We start from the raw sequence: 20,073 nt of genomic DNA on the forward strand, positions 1-20,073 counted from the left end.
TATTTGGAAACTTAAAGAGCGATTACGGTCTGTTCCCTTTTGTGAACGACAACTGAATTTCTTATTTTTAATCTAGCGAACCTACATGTATAAAGAGGGCACATCCTGCTCTTTAACATAAATGTTTGTGGATATATACAAGTAATAAAATAGTGTTCCATAATAAACCATAATGCTAAATACCACCTGCTCTGGGGTCAAAAAAACCAACAGAAACTGCAAACAGCATGCATAGCTTTCACATGGGTAACGATTACAGCTTGCCAGCACTAATACACGCTTTATTGCATTACTGGAGGATAAACACAGATTCTGACTGTTCCTCATATATACTAAGTCAGGGCTCGACAAAACCCAGGGGGCCAGGTCGCCATGGCGACCAGATTTGGTTTCCTGGCGACCAGATTTTCAGCAACCCCTGGGCCCTGTAGTGCAGACCGCGAGTGCGGTCCACACTACAGAGTAACAAACACACAGCTGCCAGCGGCGGCTGTATGTTTGTTACAGCAGCTGATGAGAGTCTGTCAGACTCTCATTGGCTGCTGTGTCGTCATGGAGTGAGCCGGATGGAGCTCACTCATTAGCTCCGCCTTCCGGCTCAGCCCGCAGCAGGTTGGGAGAGACGTCATGACGTCTCTCCCACAGTGCAGAGTGGCCAGGAGGAGAGGACAGCGGCGGTCGTCGGCAGAAGCATGGATCACTTCTGGGGGCACTGATTAAAGGGGCACCACTACTGGGGGCACTGTACGGTTGGGAGGGGGGTGTTACTAGGGCACTGTATAGGGGGCACTACTAAGGGCAATGCATAGTGGGGACTACTACTGGCGGCATTGCAGAGGGGGGACTGCTACTGGCGCCACTGCAGAGGGGGGACTGCTACTGGGGGCACTGCAGAGCAGGTGGACTACTACTGGGGGCACTGCAGAGGGGGGGGGGGGACTACTACTGGGGGCACTGCAGAGAAGGGGGGACTACTACTGGGGGCACTGCAGAGGGGGGGGGGCTACTACTGGGGGCACTGCAGAGGGGGGGGGGGACTACTACAGGGGGCACTGCAGAGGGGGGGACTACTACAGGGGGCACTGCAGAGGGGGGGACTACTACAGGGGGCACTGCAGAGGGGGGGACTACTACAGGGGGCACTGCAGAGGGGGGGACTACTACAGGGGGCACTGCAGAGGGGGGGACTACTACAGGGGGCACTGCAGAGGGGGGGGACTACTACTGGGGGCACTGCAGAGGGGGGGACTACTACTGGGGGCACTGCAGAGGGGGGGACTACTACTGGGGGCACTGCAGAGGGGGGGGGACTACTACTGGGGGCACTGCAGAGGGGGGGACTACTACTGGGGGCACTGCAGAGGGGGGGGACTACTACTGGGGGCACTGCAGAGGGGGGGACTACTACTGGGGGCACTGCAGAGGGGGGGACTACTACTGGGGGCACTGCAGAGGGGGGGACTACTACTGGGGGCACTGCAGAGGGGTGCCCAAAGCATATTCTTGCATCTGGGCTCACCACTTTCTAATTTGGCCACTGCCGGCGGTGGCTTTGCTTGCCCGGGGTTTTTTGGCTGCGGAAGGGTGGTCTTTCTGGGGGTTGATTGCCTGGAGAGGTGGGTTAGCTGCTCAATAATGTGGCTGTGGGAGGGTGGTTTACCTGGGGTACCCCGCTAGTTGTGTGGCCATGGGGGTTGGTTGCTTGGGGCGTAGGTGCTCAGTAATGCTGCCCCAGGGGAAGGGGGGGTCTGGCTCCTACACTTTCATCCTGGCTCCTAGGTTTTAGAAAAATTTGTCAAGCCCTGTACTAAGTAAGCAATAGTGCTACTAAAGCAAGCACTGTAGATTACTTGTTACACTCACACATTGCACAGAAAGGCAATGCACATAAGGTAAAATAACAGCAAGTAAGCTTCCAAGTATATCCATCCAATGGAGATTATGATAAATATGGAGCATCTATAGATTATGATTTACTATTCCTTTGTTAACCACCTTTTAGATATTGTATCTGCTCAAGGGCAGCTTGTAGAAGAGTGACCACAGAGGTCAAAAGGAGCCAGATATAAGTCTTCCACATTATTGAATATTACAGGAAAAACATAAAAACAAGCAAAATATAGGCAGGCTATCCATAATTAAAACAGGTAGAGTGCATGTGAAGAATAGAAACTAATCTAAGCAAATAAACCAGTAAATTACAGTTGGAAAGGTTTTGCAGTGCTGTAATGCAGTGAAAACGCTCATCATTGATTAGACATTTTCCAAACACGGTGCTGCAGCTATATTATGTTATTCAGAAGGGAGGCAGCTCTTGAAACTTTATCTCCATATTCAAGTTGCCCCAAGAGGATTTTCTATCGCCCAGGAATGAGAGAAGTAACAGCGACAATTCCATGTGAGTCACCCCAACTGTATGAGGAAGGATTATACCAATTTGGAGTTAATTCAGACTCACTGGCTACACAGGGATAAATACATTAAGACCAAAACACATTACCTTCCTGCGTATAGTGCAGCGATGACACATCCATTCTCCAGGTGGCAGCATTTCCTCACTCAGGGGAGGGTTACTATTAAAAAAAGACAGACAGAAAGAATTAGAACAACTTTATTAAGAAACAGCATTGTTCATATTACCTATAAATCAGCAATCCTAGAGAACATTTACTATATAAAGACTAAACATTTACAAACACCACTATCATTTTAGCCAGGGCTGTGTAGTCAGATAAGCCAAACTTTCGACTCAGACTCATCTACTTTACAATAGAGTAATCGAAGGTTTGGTTTACCAACTCCACAGCCCTGATTTCAATAGAGAATACTTCCTAAACAAAACTAAGAAAGAAAGTTGGGGAGGGCGGAAATTCAATTCAATGCGATGCCATGTTGGATAGCACTGGAACAAAGTCCCAGAGCTATCCAATTGGCTGCGCTGTTACCCTGGGACTAGAGGATACAACTAAACTAGTGCTGCGATGCTTGTAGTGATCTTACCGCGTGCGCTAACAGCAGCGCACCTGGCACTTAAGATGGAGAATGCCATAGAGAGTAAGAGTTTAGGTGAGACTCTGGGGGAACTGAACTGAATGCGATGTTAAAAATAGCACTGGGAAAGGCTGCCCAGAGCTAATTAATTAGTTGCGCTGTAAACCCGCGACTAGAGGATTTCTGCTGGCACCCTCAGGGGGAGCCAGCAGAAATTAGACTAAACTAATGCCGCAATACTAGTTGCGGGCTTACCGCGTGCACTAACAGCATCGTGGCCGGTATTTAAGTCGGAGAATGCCATTTACCACATCTAAACCCCTGGCATTAGGCGTGATAAACTGCATCTCCCGATTAAAGTGCCGGACACAATGCGGACAACTGAATAGCTTCATTAACTCATTCCCGCCTCTATTCAACACCACATTTAATTGAATTCCCACCAATACGCAGAGAGGAAGCACAGTACACACAAACACACACCAATACACTACAGAAAAAGTTTCCATAATTTCCACTGCAATTATTCTACTACAAACCGCACTTTGATTTAAGTTGCAATTTCCCATTACAGCAAAACCACACAATTAAACAAAAATTACGAAAGGTGAATTCTTATCTGTGGGTGATTAGAGATCAGAAATATTTTTCATTAAAACATCAAATTTAAAGAGAAATTATTCTATATCTTCAAAATGGATAGGACAATTTACAAGGAAAAGAAAACAGCAGTTCTTCCCAATCTGGGAAAGCTTTAATGATGCTTTAAATTCTGAGATTAAAAGATAAATACCAACAAGGTTTCAAATCAACACAATGGTAAGAAAACCCGAATTCTTCTACAAGATCCCCCGACTACCTACAGTTAAAAAACGATGGCATTGGACCCGGGAGTGCATGGCTCATATCACCTTCCCATCTTACTCCCCGTCCCCCTTTTTTTTTTTCCTTTTTATTTCTTTTTTTTTTCTCTCACCCCCCCTTACCCCTTTTTCTATCTTTACATCTATTTCCCTCACTATTATTGAAGTCACTTCAATATTTTCTTTGTTATTCTTACACTGGTTGGAAAAAAAGAGAAAATAGTGAAGTCCTCATCTCAAGACTACAAGTTGAAATTATACGTATGATTATTGGCTAGTGTTAATGGACCAAATTATTATTCCTGTATTTGACTATTGTTTTTATTTTTTTCAATAATACAAGCTGTAACTCTTTGTTCATTCTATTGTTTCCTTGATATTATGAATACAATAAACTTGTGTGGTACATGTATTTGTGCATTACATTATATCTGACTTTAAAAAAAAAAAAATGTTTTTGAAAAAAAATAATTCTAATTTTATATGTATATATTAAAATTACATCATTCTTAAGTTCCTTTATTTAGCAAAATACTAGATTAAAAATAGATAGTAAATTGCTCCTAAAATTCTGAAAAAAAGTGATAAAAATGATAGTCACCTTTCTAAATCATGAGCACTTACCTTTTTTTTAAACCAGTATTTCACGAATTAAAAGAACCTAAAGGGGGGATTCAGTTCAGCACGTTGTGCTGCACGTGTGTTGGTTAATTACGCATCACTAATTTTCCTGCACTCCTCTATGGGGGGGTGAGGAAAAACTTGAGATGTAGATGGATGCCATTTTCAGCTCCAGAACATCAAATCGCCTCCATCGCGCTAAATTGAATTCTCCCCAATTAATTTTGCTATTTTAATATTTGGCTACAATATTTGATGTTTTAAATAAAAAACAGGATTTTGGTACTTACCGATAAAGCCCTTTACATAGGGGACACTGGAGGCTTCATGACAGTGGGGTATAGACGGTGCTAAGTGGGAGATGGCACTTTAAACTTTAGAAGTGTGACTAGCTCCTCCCCCTCTATACCCCCCTACAAGCCCAGTCTTAGGAAACTGTGCCCGAGGAGAGCTGGAAGAAACAAACGTAAGAAGAGGAGGTAAAGCAAGTACACATAATATGGAACGTGTAGAAAGTTTCAGATAACAGTAACACAAGAAAAACATCAACCAGTCATAACTTATAATGACTATAACCATGGCAGGAATGAACAGCGCAGGGTGGGCATCCAGTGTCCCCTATGAAATCGGAGAAAGTGATTTATCGGTAAGTACCAAAATCCTGTTTTCTCCTTCATCCACTAGAGGACACTGGAGGCATCATGACAGTGGGGACGTCCCAGAGCTCCCATTACGGATGGGAGAGCGTTGAGAACCCTGCAAAACAGCACGGCCATACTGTGCTGCAGAGGCCGCAAACGTGTAAAATCAGAGAAAGGTATGCCAGCCCGACAAACTGGTTGCCCGGCAAGCAACTCCATGGAAACCCTGCGAGCAGCCACCCATGAGGAACCCACTGTCCCACCATTGGACAAGCTGTCGAAACACCTGAGGATGGAGCACCCATTCCCCTGGGTGCACGTCCTGCTGGCTGAGGTAGTTTGCCTCCCAATTGTCGACGCCTGGAAAGAAAATTGCTGAAATCGCCACTGCAAACTTTTCTGACCAAAGTAGGATGCAGCTTAATTCCTTCATTGCCGCCCGACTTCGGGTGCCACCCTGTCGGTTTATGTACGCCACTACCGTGGCGTTGTCCGATTGGACTCTGACTGCTCGGCCCCGCAACAGGTGATGTGCTGGTTAAGAGTGTAGATCACTGCCTGTAATTCCAGGATGTTTATCGTCAGATTCGCTTCCTGTGAGATCCAACGGCCTTGGAAGTGGTGTTCCCGAATCAATGCTCCCACCTTCTCAGACTTGCGTCTGTGGTGAAAATCCAATCCCACACTCCAAATCTCTTGCCCTCCAAAAGGTGCGATGAGTTTAGCCACCAGAGAAGGGATATCTGAGTTCTGGGACTTAACCTCACATGTTGGTGGAGGAAAAGATGGGAACCTGACCATTGGGAGAGAAGGTCGAGCTAAAACGTTTAGGAGTGGAAATGTCTGTAAGGAATGGCCTCGAATGCCGTCACCATCTCTCCCAGGAGTCGAATGCAGACGTGCATCGATACCTGACAATGCCAAGGGACCGTCCTCACCATCTCCTGAATAGAGGCTGCCTTTTCCCGGGGAAGGAAAACCCGCTGACAGTGTGTCTAGAAACTGGAGCCTCTGTGTCGTATGCAGATGAGACTTGGGAAAGTTCAGGATCCACCCGTGATCTATGAGGAGCTTGTCAGTAACTGCGATGTTCTGCAGTAATTGTTCTCTGGAATGAGCCTTCAGAGGTAAGGTAAGGGATAATCGTGATCCTTTTTTCCGAAGGAGACCCATCATCACTGCCATGACCTTCGTGAATACCCTGGGGGCTTATAAGCCGAAGGGTAAGGCCTGAAACTGGAAATGTGATCTCTGAATGGCAAATCTCAAACACCTGGTGAGGCGGCCAGATAGGGATGTCAACGTAGGCGTCCTTGATATCTAGAGATACCATGAATTCGCCTTCCTCCAGTCCCACAATAACCGACTGAAGGGACTCCATCTTGAACTTGAAAATTCAGGTAGGGATTGAGATACTTCAAGTTCAGAATAGGTTTGACCGATTCGTCCGGGTTCGGAACCACAAACAAACTGGAGTAGAAACCTTGACCGGTCTGATGCCTGGGAACCTGGACCAAAACCCTCGCGTACAGAAGTCTATCGCCTGTTGTAATACGACACTCCTATCGTTGCAAACTGGCAAACCTGTTGTGAAAAACCGAGCGGGAGGTTGAAACTGAAAATCGAGTTTGTATCCCTGGGTCTTGAGGTCCCAAACCCAAGTGTCTGTACAAGGTTCCGTCCATATTTCTCTGAAATCCCTAAGATGTGCTCCCAACCCTTGCGAGTGGGTCTCTCTCGGCAGCCTCTGAGCAGACAGGCAGGGGCAGATGCTGCCTGTCATTCCCCATTGTCAGCTTCAGCGCTATTATAAACTCTAACAAACCGGTAGGAGAATGTGGTAACACTACCAGCTCCTCTCAGGCACAATCTAAAGGTGCCTACACACTTAGCGATATTTTACACGATTTGCCCGATTCTGACGCATCGTGACTACAAATCGAGTAAAATATGCCCAAATCTTGCATGTCCACTCACAATCACAATGCGTGTCCCCGCAGGTCGTACATCGCATCTTCAGATCTGCCGCGCCGTAGGGCAGATCTTACAATCTCAGTCACGATGCACTGGAATAGTTAGGAGGCACGATAGATCGTTTGTCACATTGGACAGTTTTTAACACCAAATCGTGCCCACGACTGCCTAGGAGCTGCTGGGGAGAGTTCAAGGGGAAATAGGACACAATGTCGGATCGTGAGCACATCACCAAGTGTGTAGGCACCTTAAGACTGGGCTTGTAGGGGGGTAAAGTGCCAGCTCCCACTTAGCACCGTCTATACCCCACTGTCATGAAGCCTCCTGTGTCCCCTAGTGGATGAAGGAGAAATACTAATGGTCTGGGGTGTGTCATAGATAAAACATTTCTTCATTGTATAAATTAGCTAGATTTCAGTGGTAGTACACTTAGGGGACTTAAGTGCCCTGGAGTTATTAAATTACTTCCCACAACAGCTACTATTTTCCTACGTATTAGCCGCGTTAAGCTGCAGCTGGGTGTTATGCATCTGTGAGGTTGTGACTAGCCCCAAAACCCTACTGCGAGTGGATTTCTGCTCGCACCACGGGGCTAGTTGCGAAAGAATTGTATCGCCCCCTTAGAAAAGATATAAAGAAACCACTTTATTACAAATTTTGGCGTCACACACAGTATAATTTATGGTGTGGGATAAACCAGAGTTTGTACAGGCAAAATCATACAATCGGTCAACAGAAATAGCCAAAGCCACCACTAATGATGAAAAAATGAACTTCATGACTTCAGTTCATAAAAAATCTGGAGACATTTGAAGGTGCCTATTTACTAAAATAAAGCAGAAAAACAGAATATACTGCTATTGGACAATACTCCATTGATAAGCCTCTCAAAATAAACCATACATCCATACCACACTCAATACACCTAACTCTCCCCCCTCCCCCCAATCCCATCCCTATCAGGCACATTAGCAGGACACTAACCATGCTTTCTCCAACGCTATACTTCCTCACTTTTACCTGGCAGTTCTCCATAACCATACCATGTGTGACAAGTCCAGCCATCTTGTTTCCAAAGCCATGCTCACCATGGGAGGTGCAGCTGCTCAATGAAGCACCTAAAAGCGCAGCGTTTAGGCAGCAACGCGATATTACTGAGTGCTCCTTCTGCTCTAGATAACAGTGTGACCACAGTGTAATTCCGACCTCCACTGCCTAAATAAGTGGTCTTTTTTCCACTCTCAGGGAAAGGTGACTCCCCTTCAGCCGAGTTTATATTTCACTGATGATCAACCAAGTACAAACACAAATGCCATACACAGGAAGCCACACTTGCATGTACTGTATATACAGAAACAGACATGAACAGGCTGATTGAACAACAATAGACATGCACACACAGAGTCCTAACAAAGATACTGCACATAAGGAAACAAATGTAGCAACCCTTATAAATACACACTGAAGCCATCACATATGCAGAGCAATAATTACAGCTAGGAGAAAACAAACAGGAAAAGCAACAGATAAAATTACACACCAAACTAGGTGACATTCATTGAAAAGGATAAATAGCCCACGCACAGTCATAGTTCATTAGATGTTTAAAATCAAGAACACTTAATATACCTGCATACAGCAATAGAGAAACATTCATGAAGAACTGCAGACACTTGTACATGCTCAATTCTATACATATACAAAAACCAACACACAGACACACCTGCATGATCCATACACAGACAATATGAAACAAAAAATTTAATGATTGAAATTAACAAAATGTTTAATTTAAATGTTATTTTTAAATGCAAATACTTTTCTAGACTAGTTTTCAAAAGTAAACATTTGCGGTTATCTGTGTATGGTTCCACAGACTGATTACGTACAATGAAGGCCAGAGAATCCACCTCTGCACTGGATCATTATTCCTGCCACATCCCTCCAGATGTTGGCACAATGAAGCATTTGTTCTCATAGCTGAACTATGCATGCAATCAATGAGGGTAAAAAGATCTAAAAACAAAAGCATTGTGGTTTCCAAACCACCTCATTTTGCCAAGCAATGAAACTCATCAAAAATGCATTACAATCTCATCCCAAAATCATTTTTCTTGAGGAAGTGACCAATTACATGACTTTTGGAATGATCCGACCGAGGTTTTGGTCGCATTTTACACAAAGTCGTGTAATGGATAGCCGGCAAGGACCAGCGATGCGCATGCACGCTGGGTCCTTGCCAACCCCGACTATCTACGGAACATGCTTGTCAACCTGATGACGATTGTCAGTTCCACATGTTCCGAGATAGGAGGTCGGGATCCTGCACTGAAAGATGTTCAGTGAACTTCGTTCAGTACAGGCACTGCAAACAGCGACCTGAAGGACTAAACGCTAGACGTTACTTTTTTCAGGTTGCCTAATGGATAGGCCCCTTTAGGAGAGTAAGCTATAAACAATCTCTGTGAGAATGACAAAAGATATCTTATCTTTTTATCACTATGGTGGCCATTTAAGAACATTCCCATCCATGCTAGAGAGTGACAAAGATATAAAGTGTTTTAACAACACAGCTATTCGCTTCCTCATTCCTGTCTTTCTCCATTAGTATTTATTTCGGCAAGACATTATAATGCATGCAATACTGTGTAACATCACACACACATACATACATACCACCTGCGCTGCCTTTTCCAACAATCATCACACCACACAGCAGTGTATTACACCGATTATTTTCCATTCTCTCATTAAAAAATAAGCAGCACAAAAATAAAAACCACTATGGGGAAGGGAGGGGAATTAAATTCAAAGCAACATGCATCATGGTGATGCCCAGCTGTGCACATATCTCCTATTTATGGTAGTGCCGACAATGCAAGTTTTCTGTCACTTCTACGGGGTGCGAGGGAAAACTTGCTATGGTGAGGGGAGTGGAGTGCCATTCTACTACAATACATCGCTTAGAATTGGGTTCCCACAAAGTGGAATTTTATTGAAAAAGAAAAAACATTTCTTTTTCTTTCACTTTAATATTTAAAAAAAACATATCTTCTGAAAAGAAATACAAATATCAAGGTATACTTTGTGTAGGCATAAAATGAGCAATACCGATATTGGAATATGAAGAACGCAAACGTCGATAGATGGGCTCAGAACAAAACCCTCAGCAGGGAAGGGGTTGCAGCACTAGAAAAGGTTTAGTTCTTGGTCTTAAAAACTACTATATTACTAGCTATCAAACACACTTAACATTACATAGAAGGATAGACGTCACATCAGAGAACTGTTACCTGTAAATATTAACGACCTCAGTAACTTATAACTATTTTAGTTTATGGGACTTAAAGAAATAAAGCTACCTCGTCATTAGTTTTTGTAGTTTCTGTAGTATGCACATAGGAAAAAAAAAAGTATACATTGGGGGCGATTTAATGGTTAGCGCTTGCGGCTGTCAATGCCGGGCGCCCAACGGAGCAATTCTGTTGATGCTCCGTTTGGATGTGAACAGCAACTAGTAATCGCCCCCTACTGTGGAGGCAAGCAGACAAGTGCAAAAAGTCCATTAATTTTTGCGCTAGTGCTCCCGCTAGGCTGTTTCAGTGGGACACTGCGCCCTGCCCAATTTGAAGTCTTCTGAAATGTGCCATGTCCTTACAGGGGCACCCTGCTGAAACCACTGACCCCACCCGCGGGTGCAATGTCCCGTGGGTAGGGGGGGTTTGGCGAAACAATCACCAGCGAGTGACTAGATGACGTGCGCATGCGCACAGTATTAATTCACACTGTCAGTAGAGCTTTGGGGCAGCCCAACATCTCAGTCCTGGGCATGCCCCCCTACAGTGACGAAAAGGGGAGGGCGTGTTTTCTAGTGACCACATGCCTTCTGTGATAGCCGCCCTGCCCACCCTAGAATGAACACTAGCACCTCTAACCAGAACTTTAGACAGGTTTATACGCTATACATGGCAAAACCCTGTCTAACTGGCTGCGAGACAAGCACAATAATTAATGGGCGCCCGAAACAATTGAATTGCTACACTGAGCAAGTATCAATTTTAGTCAATAAAATGTAATCCAAAATGTGTAAAAAAAATATATATATATTATATACACACACACACACACACACACACACACACACACACACACACACACAGTGGTGGCCAAAATTGCGGACACTTTGAAATTTGAATGTTTTTCAGCTTCGAAGGCTTATAGAAACTGTTACACTTCACGCAGTGCAATGATTCATATATCAAATGAAAGGAAATTTAATGCTGAATTCAATACAATAAGCAGGTCAAATATTTGCATTACAAGGGAAGTTATGCAGTGAAAACAACACTTACGGTGAAAATCCCTGTGTACTTATGATGTTACTGTCCTATTAGTGTTTTGTTGGGTATCCTTTATTTTTCAAGACAGCAGCACAGTGATGTGTCATTGAGCCAACCAATGTTTGGAGCTCTTCCTTCTTTTTTATGTGGTGCCATGAGACAATTATAGCCTCAATTGTCTTTTATTGGATGGACGCCTCAGATGTACCATTTTTTTCAAACAAAAGCACAAATGTTCCATGGGGTTCAGGTCTGGGCTGTTTCCTGGCCATCCCAGCACCTGTATGTCATTCTCCGTGAACCCCTTTTTGCATGTCCATGTAGTGTGGCAGGGAGCCAAATCCTGCTGGAAAAAAAATGGGGCATTATCTGGAAAAAGATCCCTGCTAGAAGGTAGAAGTTTTGGTTGTAGGATGGTGTCAATTTACTTTCTGCTGTTCAGTGTGCCATCTATGACATAAAGGCGGCCTACAGCATCTGCTATCATACATGCCCAGATCATAACACTTGTAGGATTCTTTCTTGTCGCTTGAATAAAACCTGGATGTACCTCTTCCCCCAATGCGACGTCACACATTTTCTCCCATCACTACCAAATATCGATATCTTAGTTTCGTCACTCCATATCACTTGTTTCCACTGACCTTCTGTCCATGCAATGTGTTCTTTTGCCCACTATATTCGTTTCTGCTGCTGCTTTTTATTCAGCAATGACTTTTTTCGAGGAATCCTACCTTTTAGGCCAACCTCCGTTAGTCTTCTCCGTTCCGTTCTTGCACTGACAAAAACACTAGTTGCACTCAGTTTACTGCAGATGGCCGCAGATGACATCCATCTGTCCCTGATGCAAATTTGTTTTATTCTCCTATCATCAACAGCTGTTATGCACTTTTTCCAACCATTTCCTTCTTTGTTTTGTATAGATTGTGTTTCCTGATAGCGTAAACAAAACTTTCGTACTCCTGATGTTGTCACATCCCCACCAATTTCTCTCGCAATTGCTGCATACGAAAGACCATTTTCACTTAACACCACAATCTTGGATCACATCGCTGTGCTGCGGTCTTGAAAAATAAAGGATACCCAAACAAATACTGATAGGAAAGTTACATCATAAGTACACAGGGATTTTCACCTTAAGTGTTGTTTTCACTGCATAACTTCCCTTGTATGGCAAATATTTGACCTCTGTTTACTGTGTTGAATTCAGCATTAAATTTCCTTTCATTTGATATATGAATCATTGCACTGCATATAGTGAAAGTTTTTATAAGCATTCGAAGTTGATATACATTCAAAATTCAAACTGTGTCCGCAATTTTGGCCGTGTGTGTGTGTGTTATATCTCTATCTCTCTCTCTCTCTATATCTATCGCTGCTCCTCACCTCTGTGGGGTGGAACTCAAGTGTGTGCACACAGGCGGCTGACATTTCTACTTGCAGACTTCCGAGCTGGGTTGAGTCTCCCATATCCAAAATGCTTGGGGACCAGGGGTATTTTGGATAACGTAATAGTCTATTTTGGAATGTTTGCATATCATAATGAAATATCTTGGGAATGGGAGCCAAATATACACACAGAATGCATTTATGTGTTATATACACACACAGTCTGCAGGTAATTTTATACAATATTTTCAATAATTTTGTGGCTCAAGCAATGTTTGTGTACAGAAATGAAAATCATTTATGTTTCATATACACGTTATACACAGCCTGAAGGTAATTTCATACAATATTTTTAATAATTTGTGCCTTAGACAAAGTTTGTGTACATTAAACCATTAAAAATCAAAGGTTTCATTATCTCAGTCATGCCAAAATAATTACGTATTTCGGAATATTTGGATATGGGAGACTCAAGCTGTACTTATCAATAAATCCCTTTCTCCGATTCCACAGGGGACACTGGAGGCTTCATGACAGTGGGGAACAGATGTGTGCTAACCCGGAGCTGGCAGTTTAAATTTAGAAAGTGTGACTAGCTCCTCCCCCTCTATACCCCCCTACAAGCAAGTCTTAGGAAACGGTGCCCGAGGAGAGCTGGAAAGAAACTGCAAGTACACATAATGGCAAAACACAACATATGTAAAGGTTCTAAAAAACAGTAGAACAAAAAAAACAACCAGTCATAACGTAGGACGACAACCAACCATGGCAGGAAGGAACAGCGCCGGGTGGGCGTCCAGTGTCCCCTGTGGAATCGGAGAAAGGGATTTATCGGTAAGTACCAAAATCGTATTTTTGTCCTTCATCCACTAGGGGACACTGGAGGCTTCATGGCAGTGGGGACCTCCCAGATCTCCCGACCCGTACGGGAGAGCACTGAGAACCCTGCAAAACAGCACTGCCATATTGCGAGGCAGAGGCCGCAAACGTATCAAAACGTTAAAACCGGACAAAAGGTATATCGGCACGACCAAGTGGCCGCTCATCAAAGTTGAGTCATGGAAACCCTGCGGGCAGCCGCCCACAAGTGACTCAACGAGCGCGTGGTATGTGCTGTGATGGAAGCCGGAGTTTCCTTGGAGGAGGCCACATAGGCCTGTCTGATGGTCAGACGGATCCTTGCAATAGTCTGCTGTAAGCAGGCCAAAATCAGGACGAGCAACATCATATCGGACAAACAGGGAATGTTTTCCTTTGAGATGCGGTCCTATCCACGTAGATCCTGAGTGCTCTGACGACGTCCAGGGATCTGGAAGCTGGCGAGTCCTCTGGAAGAACCGGCACCACATTAGGCTGGTTTATGTGGAACGCAGAGACCACTTTAGGAAGGAATGCCATCTGCGTATGTAGTTAAGCCCTATCCGCATGGAATATCAAGTACGGAGGACGACAGGAAAGAGCCCCGATCTCCGACACTGGTCTGGCCGAAGCCAGGGCTAGGAGAAGTACCACCTTCCACGAGACGTACTTAAACTCAACCGTCTGTAACAGTTCAAACAGTGAAGACTGCAAGAAATAGGGCGAGATCCAAATCCCAACAGAGCCGTGGGAGGGACAAAGGGAGCTTGCAAACAGATAACCCCCTGCAAAAAGCTCTGAACATCTGGGAGTAAGGCCAGTTTCTTCTGGAAGAAAATTGTCAGTGCTGAAACCTGAACCTTCAGGGGATCCAAGATGTAGGCCCACTGAGAATCCTGCCTGTAAGAAAATGAGGAGTCTGGACACCTTGAACGTTGTAGAGGGCAATCCCCACTGTTCACAACAGATCACATAAGCCTTCCAGATAAGATAAGTGTCTGGAACTAACCTCCTTCCGGGCAGGAGCATGGTAGGGATTACAGTAGATGGGATCCCCTATCGCCTTAAGATTGCCTTTTAAACAGCCACGTCGTCAACCGTAGCCGCCTTAAGTCTGGATAGACAAAAGGACCCTGCTGCAGGAGATCCTCTCGCAGCGGTAGATGCCACGGATCGTCTACCAGCAGTAGACGCAGGTTGGAATAGCAAACTCTGCAGGGCCAATCTGGAACCACTAACAGAACCCTGGCCCTTTCCCATTGCAGAAGCCGAGGCAGAAGAGGAATTGGCAGAAACATATGGACGAACCGAAACCGCCATGGTATTGAGTGCATCCACTGCCATGGCCTCCAGGTCTCTTGTCCGAGAGCAGTACAGAGGCAGTTGATAATTGTGCCTGGACGCAATGAGATCGAATTGCGGAAGGCCCCAACCTCTGAACAAGCTGTTTAAACACCTAGGGATGGAGCACCCACTCCCCGGGGTTGTACGCCCTGACGACTGAGGTAGTCGGCCTTCCGACTGTCCACGCCTGGAATAAATAATGCTGATATTACCATGGCGAATTCCTCCGCCCAGAGAAGAATGAGGCTTACCGCCTTCATTGCCGCCCAACTTCTGGTGCCACCTTGTCGGTTTATGTACACCACCGCCGCGGCGTTGTCCGACTGGACTCTGACAGCTTGACCCTGCAACAGGTGATGCACTAGTTGAAGAGCATAAAACACTGACCGTAATATCAAGATGTTTATGGGCAGTCTCGCTTCCTGTGGAGTCCAGCGGCCCTGGAAGTGGTTCTCCAGAGTCACTGCCCCCCCACCCCCTCAGACTTGCATCTGTGGTGAGTAGAATCCAATTCCACACTCCGAACCTCTTGTCCTTTAGCAGGTGAGATTAATTCAGCCACCAGAGAAGAAGAGATCTGAGTTCTGGAGGCCAGCTTCTCTCGCTGGTGAAGGAATAGATGGGATCCCGACCACTGGGAGAGGGGGTCCAGTTGAAAAGGCCTGGAGTGGAAGCGGCCGTATGGAATGGCTTCAAAGGTCGCAACCACCTTCCAGAGTTGTCGAATGCACAGGTGCAATCTCCTGAATGGAAGTGGCTTTTTCCTGAGGAATATATAGGAAAGATTCCTGGACTGCACACCCTGAATAATAAATATATATATATATATATATATATATATATATATATATATATATTAGGGATGTGCAGGCTCGGTTCTACTCGGTTCCGTTCGGTTCTTTTTACCGAATCTTATTGGCTATCCAAAACTCGTGACAGCTGAAACCCAATAAGATCCGGTAAAAAGAACCGAACGGAACCGAGTAGAACCGAGCCTGCACATCCCTAATATATATATATATATATATATATATATATATATATATATATATATATATATATATATATATATATATATATGTACACATACACATATACATATATATACACATACACACACATATACATATATATATATATATGGGAGGTGCTACCTGATTAGACTAATTGCAGGCACAGAAACAGACAAATCTCAGGTGCACAACTCCAAATTACTAATAATATATAAATGCAATAAAATTTTGCAATCAATAGAGGTTTTTAGCATAATCATGGCCAAGGTTATGGGCCTACCCCACCATATCCAGGTAACCTCTTTAGGGTAGGTCCCTGACATACTAGGGTTCAAATCCAGAGCACAGGACACCCCCCAAACTAGCCCAGCTAAGCCGCCCGAGGGCACTGCCATAGTATGCCTATGAGTCACCAGTATGTTTTGTAATAATTAAGGAGCTTTCAGGAGGAGATCGTCCAGGTAAGGGACAATCGTGACTCCCTGAGTCCGAAGGAGAGCCATCATCACTGCCATTATCTTGGTGAATACACTGGGAGCTGAAGATACCCTTCGGCCTAAGGCCTGGAATTGAAAATGTGAGTCCCGAATTGCGAATCGTAGGAACACTTGATGATGGGAATGTGTAGGTAAGCATATTTTATGTACAAAGACACCAGAAACTGGTTTTCCTCAAGCCTGGCAATGACAGATTGAAGGGGCTCCATCTTGAACACTCTCAGATAGGGATTGAGATCCTGCAGGTTCAGAATAGGTCTGACCGATCTGTCAGGCTTCGGAACCACGAACAAACTGGAGTACAACCCTTGTTTTAATTGATGTGTGGGGACCTGTACCAAAACTCGAGTGTTCAGAAGTTTTCTACAGTTTCTTGTATCATGTTGGAAACTGGTAAATCTGTCTTGAAAAACTGAGGAGGTGGTTGGATCAGGAAATCGAGTTTGTACCCCTGGGTGATGAGGTCCCAAACCCAGGTGTCCGGACAAGATTATGCCCACACTACCCTGAAATCTTGAAGAGCTCCCACCCTGGGCCCCCCCCCCCCCCCAAGTGAGAGGGAAACCCATCATGCACTGGGTTTGGTGGAGGGTTTATTGTCCTGGTGTGTGGAGGTTGCTGCAGGCTCTATTCCTACCTCTGGAACCACAAGAAGTGGTAGGTCCTCCTCTGGAACGGTCTTTAAATCTTCCTGGTGCACGAAAGGACAGTCCTGAATTAGACTTATGGGAAGCCGGAGCAGCTAAGGGAGATAAGTAGATTTACCCCCCATAGCCTGGGAGATCCACTTGTCCAGTTCGGGTCCGAACAGGACATCACCAGTGAATGGAAGTGCTTCCACCGCCCTCTTTGATTCTGCATCAGCCTGCCACTATCGTAGCCAAAGAGCTCTGCGGGACGATATTGCTAGAGCAGAGGACCTAGAAGTAAGATTACATACCTCTTTTGAAGCCTCGCCAAGATAAGCAGCCGACTCCCCAATCTGTTCTGCTACAGGATTAAGATCCTTAGTTGGGAGTCCTGTCCATAATCCTTCGGAAAGTTGTTTAGCCCAGGCTTCAAATCGCCTTATTGACCCAGCAGCTCACTAGCGCAGGGCGAAGAATCACACCCGCTACTGTGTAAAAGGACTTTAGGGTGTTCTCCAACTTCCTGTTGGAAGTCTCTTTTAAGGAAATGGCCCCTGGTACTGGCAGAACCGTCTTTTTGGACAGACGGGACACTGAGGGGATCTATCGAGGGTGGAGTCTCACATAGATCTTCCGGCTTTCTGTAGCGAAAGGGTAGGAGGGATACCTGGAATTTTTTTTCCGGGTGTTTCCAGGCAGTAGTCAGGATAAAAGCTCTTCAGATGCTGTGAAGGAGACAGCCTGTTTTTGCTTTTTACTAAAGATAGACGGCCGAGCAGAACCCTGGTCCTCTTCCTCCACGTTTAATACCTGACTTACTGCTAAAATCAGAGCTTCTATCCCCTGGGAAAAAAGGTTCCGGATGTTCCGTGACCTGTTCGTCCCCAGAATCATGAATCTCACCTTCCAGTGGTGGCATATGCTCAGAGTCATCTGACTGTAAAACTGAGGGTAACAGCCTCTTCTTGGGAACCTGTGGTGAAGTCCCCGCGGAAGAGGTGCGGGACGTGGTCATGGCTTTTGTGAGCCCCTCCACCGATTTAGCTAGGGAACGAGCCCAGGCTGGTTCAGAGGGTGAGAGTGTAGAACTCTAGAAACCTCTCTATCCTTACAAGAGGCCTTCAGTTCTGCAGACAGGTGTGACATAACATAAGTGAACTGCGCCTTGTGTCTGGGGTGATCCTTGAGCCTGCTGCTCTGAATCACAATTGTCACACAACAGGGAGCTAGATGATTGTCCCTGTGTAAACTTTTCTGTGCACTTTGTGCAAGAAAGTTTTCTGTGAAGCTTTAGATCCTCTTCCAGTCATGGTACAAAACACTGACATACAAACAATACAGTAGTGTAGTGGACAGTGCAAGAGTAGAGATAGATGTATAGGAGATAAGGGCAGAGAGGGAGGAGAGTCACACCCGCCCAAACAGCACTGTTGGCAGTGCCAAAAGCGCTTTGCATAAATCACAGCAATAATATCACACTGTGCTCCTAACCCCACTGATGACTCACGAATCCTGGAGAGACTGTCTGTCTCAGTGCTGTCAAAACAATCAGCGCAGCCCAGCAGCAGCACTGTAATGGCTGTCAGCTGTGCTATGGAAGCGCCAGTGCAGCTGGGAGGAAGGAGCAGACCTCAGTGTTAGGCTCCGCCCCCCGCTATGGCGCCCCTTTTAAACACGGAATATGACACCTGCGGACTGCCACAGCTGGTACACACTGCCTTTTTTGTGCCTGGCAACCCCGCTAATCGGGGTGCCAGGATAATGCTCACAGTAACTGCCAAGGCTGCTGGTGGCGATGATGCTAATGGGGAACCACAACAAGCGCCGCATGCAGTGCATCCAGGAACTACCCCAGAGATAGGGGTCTCTGTAGCCGAGGACCCGTGCGCGAGTCACAAGCAGCTGCGATAGGGTCCCCTCGGCAGCTCCATCATCGCAGACAGGCAGGGGCAGTCAGCTGGCTGTCATGTCTTCAATGCTTGCTTCAGCATCTTTTTTACCTATTAAACTAAACTATGCCTGAGGAGAAGCCCAAAGTATGACCAGCTCCCTTGTGCACAATACTAAGACTGGCTTGTAGGGGGGTCTAGAGAGGGAAAAACGAGTCACACTTTCTAAATTTAAAGTGCCAGCTCAAGGTTAGCACACATCTATACCCCACTGTCATGAAGCCTCCTGTGTCCCCTAGTGGATGAAGGAAAAATTACCGAAAAGTGACCCGTTTGGGTGCTCAAACTGGACTTTTCGCGAGCTAACTAGTCCCTAATAAGAAGCCAAGATAAGACACTGCATTAGCAAGAACATAATCAGATGTGTAAAGTAAAAAGATTCTGGACATCAGTAGTTTATACTGGTTTGCTTTTATTGCTATTGCCATTACAAATCCAGAGGTCAAAGAGACCGGATTATCAGTGGCTTTAAATACTCGCTGTTTAGTAAACATAGTCCTAGGACTGAGAATCTCCCTTTCTCCTTCATCCACCAGGGGACACTGGAGCCTCAGTACAATGGGGAATAGGAGTGTGTTAACCGGGAGCTGGCACCTTTAAATAAAAAACTACTGGTAGCTAGCTCCTCCCCCTCTTTACCCCCCCAGGTCAGTCTAAAAAATGTGCCCTGGGAGCTGGACATAAGCCTCCTTAGGGCTCCGGAAATATACTTCCACAGCATTGAGGACAGACAGGCAGCCTACTGCCCCTGCCTGTCTGCGCCGAGGGAGCTGCCGGGGAGATCCTCACCGCTGCTGCATGCGGTTTGCGCTGAGGTCTCCTGCTACAGAGACCTCAGTCTCTAGGGTACCGAAAGATGCGCTGCATGCAGTGCACGTCGCGGGACCCAGTAGCATGTGTCTGCCGCCAGCAGCACTGGCAGGGTTAAGGTTAGTGTTCCCTGGCTCCCTGGTTAGCAGAGGAG

General features: G+C 45.6%; 1 protein-coding gene across 1 annotated transcript in view; it reads right to left on the reverse strand.

Annotated features, from left to right (window-relative positions):
- The window catches only part of PHF12 (PHD finger protein 12), a 122,531-nt gene that overhangs the window by 54,664 nt on the left and 47,794 nt on the right, over window positions 1-20,073 (reverse strand). The window contains exon 3 of the mRNA XM_088459002.1: window positions 2,501-2,573. Within this exon, the coding sequence (XP_088315128.1) occupies window positions 2,501-2,573 (73 nt within the window). The remainder of the gene's footprint in view (window positions 1-2,500; window positions 2,574-20,073) is intronic.

This window comes from Taudactylus pleione, unplaced genomic scaffold (genome assembly GCF_031769625.1).
Source record: "Taudactylus pleione unplaced genomic scaffold, aTauple2 ptg000886l, whole genome shotgun sequence".
Taxonomy (NCBI): domain Eukaryota; kingdom Metazoa; phylum Chordata; class Amphibia; order Anura; family Myobatrachidae; genus Taudactylus; species Taudactylus pleione.